Source organism: Garra rufa, chromosome 17 (genome assembly GCF_049309525.1).
Source record: "Garra rufa chromosome 17, GarRuf1.0, whole genome shotgun sequence".
NCBI lineage: Eukaryota > Metazoa > Chordata > Actinopteri > Cypriniformes > Cyprinidae > Garra > Garra rufa.
This window is the reverse complement of record NC_133377.1, coordinates 4,033,359-4,043,843: the sequence shown is the minus strand read 5'-3', so window position 1 is coordinate 4,043,843 and position 10,485 is coordinate 4,033,359. Positions and strand designations below refer to the sequence as shown.

The following is a 10,485-nucleotide window of genomic DNA, read 5'->3' as shown; positions in this document are numbered from 1 at the left end:
TCACACTTTTACATTTTTTTGCTGTACTTTAGATCAAATAAATGTTACTTACTGTTCAAAAACTTTTGATTAGTAGTGTATATTGACATCTTGAAGCTTTAAGATAATTATTAGTGATTTCAGGGGGTGTGGAAATAAAACCCCCCACAAAGAATTAAATGCAATGCACTGTGCAATGCTTTTGCTTTATACCAACCTTAAGCATCTTTCTAGAGCGATGTTTTTCACAGAACACACCACAGATGTAAATAAGAAAGAGTAATCTTTATTCAATTTTGTTCACACACTTAAGATGTACATATTTACAAATGCTCATTTGTACAATGCATTTTAACCGTTAAAACCCTCATGGTCAAGCCTTGGGGTTTGTGTCACAAATACATAATTCACAGTGCAATATGAACTCTGTGCACTCGTGTCAGCTTTCCCCATGTGTTGCATGCATGAGACAGGCATTTTGCATACCCTCCAGCCTTTGTTATAAAGAGCCTTTCAGAAACTATAAATGTCCATATCACCATTAAGCTTGGATTCAGAGGTAACATACAACCCCCAACACGAGGGCAAGCAGAAAACAGACCTTTATAGGACGCTCTACCCTTACAGTAGTGCTATTGTAAGACTGTTCTCCTTTCTTTAAAGTAAGAGTAAAGATACGCATACGTAGTCATACTGAGCGCACTAATCTGGGTTCATAGCCCTTTCCTCTTCGTTGCACCAACGCCCAGCTGTTGAGTCATCTTATATCTTACCCGCAGTATGAACTGGCCTGCCATACTGAAGCCTCATGCTTTTTATGAGGTTGCTTGGATTCAAGTAAGGAAACTGTGACGAGAAAGACTGGAGAGATCAGGATACAGCAGAATAGCATGAACACTTTGTATCAGTCTGTATGAAGCTCATCCTGAGCGTTTAACGATCTGGATGTAACCGTGACCTCTTGGTTGTCACAGTCTTAAAGGTCAATAAGTGACATTTAACCTTTGAACAGCTCTCAGTTTGTCAGTTCTGAGAGGGATAAATCAGAATAGCACACAGTTTCTGTGATTTAAAACAGCTTATAGCAAGTGAGGAAGTGGCACTTAAAAATAAAATGAAGAAAACAATTACCAATTCATTAATTGAAAATAAAAGGTCCTACTTTATATTAGGCGGCTTTAACCTCAATGTACTTGTGTTCATATTGTATTGCAAAACACTTTTGCTGCTATTGAGGTGGGCTTTTTCTAAACCATCTGCCTGTTGTTTTCATAAATGGTAGTAAGCAATGAAAATTCAATAGAATTTTAGGGTACACCCCTTTGAAGCACAATGGGTAAAGAAAAATCGAAAAGAATAAATAAAAGCATTTTGTTGTTGTTTTAAATGCTTTTTTAAAAAGCATTTGCATTTTTAAATTATCAATGTATTTTTTTTTTTTATATTTTCTAACCATGAATTAAATAAGTTAATGTGTATTTATTTTATTAAATACCTTGATAATTGTTTCCTCAATATATTTTTAATCTGCACTTCTAGTCCTCTATATATGTACACTACCAGTCAAAAGTTTTTGAACTGTACATATTTAATGTTTTTTTAAGAAGTCTCTTCTGCCTGCATTTATTTGATCCAAAATACAGCAAAAGCAGTCATATTGTGAAATATTTCTACTATTTAAAATAACTTCTTTCTATTTGAATATATTTTAAAATGTAATGCAAAAGCTGTTCTTCTAAACTTTCTATTTATCAGAGAAACCTGAAAAAAATTCTACTCAATTGTTTTCAACAGAATAATAATAAATGATTTTTGAGCAGCAAATCAGAATATTAGAATGATTTCTGAAGGATCATGTGAGTAATAATTCGGCTTCGAAGCCACAGGAAAAAACTACATTTTAAAATATATTTACACAGTAAACAGTTATTTTAAATTGTCAAACAATTTCAAAATTTTACTGTTTTTGCTATACTTTGAATCAAATAAATGCAGGCTTGGTGAGCAGAAGAGACTTCTTTAAAAAAAAAAAACATTAAACATCTTACTGTTCAAAAACTTTTGACTAATAATGTGTGTGTCAGACTCTAGTTTTAATTCTCCTCCTATTAAAATAGACATGTACCTTTGATACTGCAGTTAATCAATTTGTGAGTCAACCTACATGTTTCGCTTTGACAGTAAGAGTGAAGCCAAAGGTCTGGCCCGTAGGCCGAGGTTAGTCACCGTACCGACGTTCTCACATTCTCTCGTTATCACATGACCCATAATGCCCAGTCTCATTCACTTCATACAGCACAAGAATGATTCACTAGCAAACGACTTCAAAATACACTGGCTGTTGTGCACACTGTCCTTTAACCTGACACAGATGATACAGTACTTTGCGTGAATATTCACTGAGTGTATACTTCTGAATCTATTACAAAATCTATATAAGAAACCAAATAATAAAAACAAAACACCAAGATAACGAACAGTTTTGGTCCATATTCAAGCTATATCGGTTTCCTCAGGAGAAAAGATCCTCGTCCTGCTCCATTTCTATCTGGGGCACTGTCTGTTCTCTGAGGTTGACTTCCTGTTCTGCGTTTGCTGTGTCCTGTGTGTTGCCATTGAACCACGGGTGAATGAGGACCTCCGCTGTTGTCAGTCTTTCGCCCGGGTCTTTTCTGAGCAGACTGCGAAGTAGGCAGCGTGCCCTTAAAGACAGCCCATCGGGGAGGCAGTATGTGCCACGTCGGATCTTAGAGAACAGGGTTGCGGGGTCCAGGTCGTGAAAAGGGTAGCGACCCACCAGCATTGTGTACAGCATCACGCCAAGGCTCCATGCGTCCGCCTGCTTGCCTGAGTAGCACCCTCCGCCGTTTAAAATCTCAGGGCTCACGTATGCAGGGCAGCCGTGCGTGTCGAACATCGAGTCGTCCTCTCCGTGCAGAATATGGCAGTCCTCCAGACCCTCTAATTTCAGTTGGGTCCTAAGACAAACACATCATGGTTAGTACAATCATGTCAGAGTTATGGTGTTGTGACTGTGAAGAAAATCATATGACTGGCTTGTACGGTCTGTTCAGAATCAGCTACGTTTCACCAATTATCATGTTGGTCACATTTTCCACACTGAGTTTGATGTGGAGTTTTCCGAAACAAAATTTGAAGTTGCCACTTAAAGGAGAAGTCCACTTCCAGAACAAAAATTTACAGATAATTTACTCACCCTCTTTTTATCCAAGATGTTTGTGTCTTTCTTTCTTCAGTCATAAAGAAATTATGCTTTTTGAGTAAACCATTTCAGGTTTTCTCTCCATATAGTGGACTTCTATGGTGCCCAATTTTAAAGATGGAGAAAAGTTTTTTGACCTACCCTAACTGTCATGAACCATAATACACACAAAGCTAGACAAGACATTTGAAGTTAAAAAGTATGTATATTGTAATTTATTTTTTAGAAAAGACCCTACTTCCCATCTGGGATCATTTAGAGCCCTTTGAAGCTGCATTTAAACTGCATTGTGGAAGTTCATACTCTGGGGCACCATAGAAGTCCACTATAAGAAGAGAATTCCTGAAATGTTTTCCTCAAAAAACATAATTTCTTTACGACTGAAAAAAGAAAGTCATGAACATCTTGAATGACAAGAGGGTGAGTAAATTATCTGTAAATTTTTGTTCTGGAAGTGATCTTCTCCTTTAACATGGAAAAGTAGGTGAAAAAAAATGCTTCTTCTTGATGCTTTGGAAATTAATAAAAAATACAGTAAAGGCGGTAATGTTGTGAAACATTATTACAGTTTAAAATTACGGTTTTCTATTTTAACATATATTTATTCCTGTGATGCAAAGCTGAATTTTCAGCATCATTACTTCAGTCGTCAGTGTCACATGATCCTTAAGAAATCATTGTAATATACTCGCTTACACTCTTAAAAATAAAAGGTTCTTCATGATGCCATAAAGAACCTTAAATATCAGAAGAACCTTTTTGTTTCACAAAAGGTTCTTTGTGGAAGAATAAGGTTTGTCATATTATAAAAGGGCAAGAAAGAGATGGTTCTTTAAAGAACCTTTGACTGAATGGTTCTTTGTGGAACCAAAAATGGTTCTTCTATGGCATCACTTGAAGGACCTTTTAAAGCACCTTTATTTTTAAGAGTGTACTCTGCTGTTATTTAACAGATTAAATGCACTAGAATTTTATTGAATACTACATGGGGACACATTTTTGATTAAAATATTGATATTAATCAAGGATTTAACTTTTAATTTTACTTATGATTTTATTTATTCACTACTTACTGTTTATTATTAATGTCTCAGTTTTAATATTTATTCCAGTTTATATGAAAAGGTTCATGTAACAAGGATTAAAATTCATCCACAGAGTAAATCATGTTTCTAAAAATAAGTTTGAAAAAAATGTCGGAAGCGTGGTGGTGGTGACGTTGAAGCCGAGCGACCGTAGTGACGTTTGTTTGGTTTAGCTTTTTAGTTCTACATAGTGATGACATAGTTCTACCACTCTATTGTGACAACCCTCCCTGCTGAAAAAAATAATAAAAGAAAAGAAACCATTACAGAAATTCTATTGGTTTCCACTACAAATACCATTACAAACCATCAACTTTTAACCATTACAACGATTTGAAAAATGTTTTTCTGTAGTATCTTTTGGGACATATTCCATTAGGATTTAGTGGTTTTAAAAAGCCACCAAAAGAAGGCAACCAATTGCCAGTAGAAACCCACAGGATCCATTACAGATTCCATTAAAACCAATACAATACCCATTATAACCAGTAAAACCATTTAAATTCTGTGACTTTCTATTGGTTTCTATAGTTTTGTTCAACACTGTTCTAGTGGTTTTGGGACATTTTAATCAAAAATTCTTCAATACTGTGCCTAATAAACTGGCATCCAAAAACAAGTTTAAGTTTCAAACAGGCTTAAACATTGTTTAACAAATCTGAAAGCACAATCAAATTAGCCAGTATATAAAACAGGGGGTGGGGTGATGTAAATGACAGGTGATCCGGCTCTGCGGAAATCTACGCAGCTTTCTGCAGAACTCCGTGGGCACTGATTCCATGTGGGCCTGCCGATGATGGATTTAGTGTCTTCCATTGCTAAACAAAGTGATGTATCGAAGCCTTCCTGTATTGTGCATTGAGCTGAAGTAACTCTTGAGCTCACAGATTGCATAGCACGTAAATCACAGCCACTTTGACCCTCAAACGACGCTACTACAACAAATAAAGGACAGATCCTCATCTAATTACGGCCTTCGGTTAAACAAAAGCACGCACGAGAGTTTCCACAACGCACGCACACCAAATAAACACACTTCCTCTCATTCCGAAGCGCTCTGTAATGCATTCTTGTAAACTCCAGACTAAGTTTAGCTCAATTTCCAATGGGAAACAAATCCCCGGCTACTCTAGGAATATCCCTGTGGACTTTAAAGGTAGACTTGATGACCCACAAGTGTGTGGTATCCCTTTCAGTAAAACATGAGCTGCTCTGCATGCTATTGTGTTTCATCACTGGCTATCAGCCTCAGTTTGGGGGGTTTGCAGATGACACAACAGCATTCTGCCAGAGAGGTGGAGAGAATGAGTCATAGTCCTGTGTGTGTGTGTGCGTGAGTGTGACAGACAGAGAGACTGAGGACAAATGAGTGCACTGCGCTGTGCTGCAGGTCTACTGTGTTCTTCCTGCACCTGTGCCGTACGCTCACGGCATCTGGCAGAGCCTTATTACCCACGAACAGCGCTGTTACATCAGTGACGCATGAACAGCCCCTGCCCGGCCGGCCTGTTTGTGTGTGCGTGTTTCACAATCTAACTACAGACGCATTCCAGGTCAATGAGCGTCTTTGTGTATGCGATCACACGCCGTATCTCAGCGTTATCACAGTTTCGACCTTTTTGTTGCTTATCCATCACTCATCATTACCGCATTTTGCAAAAGCTATTCTATCTATGGAAATTGCATTCAGTGTGTGCGAACAGCAGGTTTGCATAACCTGTCACTATGCCACTTGGTGCCGATCAAAGTGAAAGAAAACAGAAGCGCTTCTTTGCGCTTTTCGTCTGACCAAATGTCAGCATGCCCTGGTCACGTCTGCGCTAGACGCGTCTGCCAGGCCAATCTGTGAGTGTCGCAATGGCCACAGCCGGTGCGCCTCACCTACGATTGATGCCGAATTCAGGAGTGAAGAGTCGAGTGTGTGGGTATGATCCTGAATGGTGAGTTTCCCCTCTGTGTGCATTGCTATGACTCATCTTGCTGCACCCGTTGGCTGCTATGAGAGAAGGGTGACTACGTCCTCTTACACGTTCTTGTCTGCTTACATTCACTCAAATGAAAACCGATGCCCAAAGGTCAGGCCCTGAAATGGCAAACCTACTGTATGTGTTGAGGGATGTGAAAAACAACGTTTGCTAAATGGACTAATCAGTTGGTCGCCTGACTGACTAGTTGTCTAATTGAGTTTAAGGAAGCCTTGCATAATGAGGTGTGTTTTGAGTTTAGTTGACACTAAACAGATGCATTTTTAAGGGGAATTTACATTGTGTTTTTGCATTCATAAACATTTAGACACAATGTAATTGAACAGAATGAAGGAATTACAAGCCATGTGTATAAACAGGATTATTTTGACATACAAACTTAAAGCGCAACTTTTCCAAGTAAAGACAAAGCACAGCATGCTAGTTAAAGCATTTTTATTAAAATATTTTTGTTTGGTAATTTTTATATTTGTATATTAATATTTTTTACAAGTCATATTTTATCAAAAAATATATAAATTAATATGAATAAATATGTATAAAAGTAGTATTTTATATACATTTTATATTTTTTATATAAATAACTTTAGCTATTTTAATAAACATGATAGAAATGTATAAAAGTAATATTTTATATTTAAAGGCTTTATAAAAAATGTAAAATATAAAAATACATATATTTTATATGAAATTATATAATATATAGTATAAAATGTATATTTAAAAATGCATACACATACAAAATTATGTAAACAAATTATTTAAAAAACTCATCAAATAATTTAAGTAATATTTATAAAAGTTATATTTTATATCTAAAGGTTTTATAAAAAATGACAAAATAAAAAATAAGTATGATTTTATATGAAAATATAAATAGAATCTATAGTATAAAATATATATTTAAAAATCCATACACATATATTTATGTGTATACACCCACATTATTATTATTTAAATATATCAATGTTTTATGTTTATTCTTAGATTGTATATGCAGTGAATGCAGATGTATATGCAATGAATTCTTAGATGTATATGCAATGAAAATATATTGTAAATATATAAAAAGTAATTCAGATAGCTAGACCAACAGACATACAGACAGCCAGTATGTTCCATTCATTGCGTATTGCAGATAAAAATATTTCAATTCTGTCCCTTTTTTTTATATAATTCACTTATGTCATTCAGAGGACTCTCATTTTCTACAGAAAAAGCTCTTGACTGAGGTCTGATTACCAGTTGTTCCTCTTACAGAGAAACATGAGTAAGTGAGTGTTAATAGGTTTGTTCCATTGAATATTTAGGGAAGCAGCACCGATCACCTGCGAATGTGACACATTGCAGTGAGGAAGCGAAAACTGAATGAAACTAGAAGTGACACTCTTCACCCGGTATAACGCTGCTGCTGCTGTCACAGCATTGATACATGAGCTACAGTACTGCACCTGGCGTGCCCCAAAAAAACCTCCTGCTTTCTCACACTCTCACACAAGCACACTCACTAACCATAACTCTCACCTTTTCTCATCTGAGAACACAAACTTGCGAAGCTTGAGGTCGCCCAAAACGATGCCGACCTGGTGGCAGTGGTTCACTGCAGACACAACCTGGTAGAAAAGCTTGGAAGCCAGGTCTTCAGGAAGCCTTTTGCTGCTCTTTACAAAGGTGTGCATGTCGCCAAAATCCTTCTCTTGAAACACGTACGCCTTGCACTCCCCAAGAACTATGTCTTTGATCTGTGCAATGTTCTTATGACTTGACAGCATGCTGTAGGCTCTTATTTTTTCCTGGTATTGGCCCATATCAAACACCTGCAGATGGCAAAACAAAAAAAAGTGTTCAGTATAGTATTATAAAACAACAACCACTCTGACCCGATAAAGTCAGGTTACTGAAGGTGAACATATTATAAAAAGCTGAATGTCGTGTGAAGCTTGTGGCAGCAATAATCACATATGTGATCCTGGACCACAAAACCTGGCATATTTGTAGCAATAGCCAACAATACATTGTATGGGTCAAGATTTTTCTTTTATGCCAAAAAAAAATTAGGATATTAAAGATCATGTTCCATGAAGATATTTTGCAAATTTCCTACCATAAATATATCAAAACTTAATTTTTGATTAGTAATATGCATTGCTAAAAACTTCATTTGGACAACTTTAGCCAATTTTCTCAGTGTTCAGATTCCAGATTTTCTCAGACAAATATTGTCCTATCCTAACAAACCGTATATATCAATGGAAAGCTTATTTATTAATTTATGTATAATATGTATTAATCTCACTTAAAAATGGACCCTTATGACTGGTTTTGTGGTGCAGGGTGACATATAGTCTTTGTGAGTGTCAGCCGCATATTTCTCACACAGTTGCAGATGCATTTGCAAATATTTGATACAGATCCACGAGACTGTCATATTTGATTTTATAGATAGAAAAAAGATGGCATCCATGTAATCTGCTCACAAATTCTTACATCCCTTCCTCATTTAACATGTAATGTGTAGAACACAAATTACAAGACCTAACAATTCATTTTTGTCCTCTGTGGTGGAAATAAAGATTTTTTTGTGAACATCTCTTCCTTTGTTTTAAATTCTGCAGTTTTATTTGCATATTTGTATATAAATTGCATATTTGATATAATAATAATATAATATCTAACTGTTTCAACATTAAATATGAATAAATAAATACATTTTTAAAATGTATTTACAATTTGTATTTTTACAAAATAAAATCCCTGCGTTCTTACGTCCCAAACACTTCATTGTTTGTAAAAAAAACTACTCAAAACTAAATACCAAAATATGTTTTGCTGGGTCTCAGAGGCATAAAATGTGTTGACTGAAGTGGATCATACTTATATGGGTCATGTACATTATAGTATGCAGTGGTTTACCTTGCAGAGCAGTTCCTCTCCTGTGTCCATGTCTAAAGCGCTGTGCACCCCTGGTCGGTCGGTCAGGGGCACTAGCAGAAACTGGCCGATGCGAGCAGGACCCTGGTGGGCTGAGGTGACGCTCAGAGGCGCTCCGCTGACCGGGGATCCCGGTGAGGAGCCCAGGAGACCCGCATCAGCCGAAGACTCGCAGAGCCGTGGACATCTGGTCACAGGCTCGTCTGTATCAAAGCGCTTGTGTCCGTTTCTTCCCGGTAACGGAGTCTGAAGCCACTGCACGCTCATTCTTACAAACTACAGTAGTTGAAACTAATACAACCGGGCTGATTTCAAGCAAGCATATTCCAGGAAAGGATCTGTGCACTGCGCTGCAAAAAGGATAAAGGATCCTGCTTACTCTTCAATGAATGTGAAATGCAAGTGTCTGTATCGTATCCATGGTTTTTTCATTAGTCCGTCGAAGCTTTTTGAGCAACATTGAAGCTCAAGAGATACTGTATGAGGCAGGCAGCTGTGTGGTTTGAAATATCCCTGGTGTAGATCTGAGCCCGAGAAAAGGGCTGTCTGACTCACTGAACTACTGATGCTGTTTTCTGAGCTCTACTTTCAGCTGATGTCCGATTCGAGCGAGTCGGTTCTTTTGAACGATTCACTTGAATCGATTCGGAACTGAACGGAAGGACATTGTCAGATCGATACAGCCGAAACTGAACACAGCGGTAACATCGTCTGCGTGTGTGTTTTACTTCATAGATGGCGCACACAATGTCACGCATGCCATGTACTTAAGCAAACACCTTTGAGTGAGAGAATCATGGAATCACTTAAATGATTCGCTAAAATGAATCGGACTTCCCAATGCTGGAACTCCGCCCGGTTCAGACTCTCTCTAGTGACACATTCATTGCAGTCTCGACGATTGAGCAATCGCCACATGCCATTCACCTTCTAGATGAATAGTAAAGCGCTGGTTTAATCAACTTTCCTTTTCTGTCGGCACTCAAATCTGCACGCAAAGCGTTTAAGGAACACTTGCGTGAAACTGCTGCCTTTGTATTCGTTTCAAATGTTTACAATTTACTCCAAATGTTCGGCATTGTGAAATCCGAGGAAGTTGCATTCATATTTTTCATTCTTCATCAAAACACATGGCTAGGCAATCATTAACTTATTTCGACATCCAGGGCTCAGGGGGTTACGTTGTGTTCATTAAGTCTGCTGCACTATTCATGTGCCTGTTTTCTTAGTAATGTGTTTAAGATGTGTCATCTTTCTGCAAATATCTCAACCACAATTACAT

General features: G+C 37.3%; 1 protein-coding gene across 1 annotated transcript; it reads right to left on the bottom strand.

The window, feature by feature from the left end:
* Positions 1 to 245: 245 nt before the first annotated feature.
* trib1 (tribbles pseudokinase 1) lies at positions 246 to 9,737 on the bottom strand. Its single transcript, XM_073821880.1, has 3 exons — positions 9,186 to 9,737; positions 7,797 to 8,089; positions 246 to 2,957 (listed from the first exon to the last, which is right to left on the bottom strand). The coding sequence occupies exons 1-3, from the start codon at positions 9,468 to 9,470 to the stop codon at positions 2,492 to 2,494; spliced, it is 1,044 nt and encodes a 347-aa protein (XP_073677981.1). The 5' UTR covers positions 9,471 to 9,737; the 3' UTR covers positions 246 to 2,491.
* Between the last annotated feature and the right edge of the window lie 748 nt (positions 9,738 to 10,485).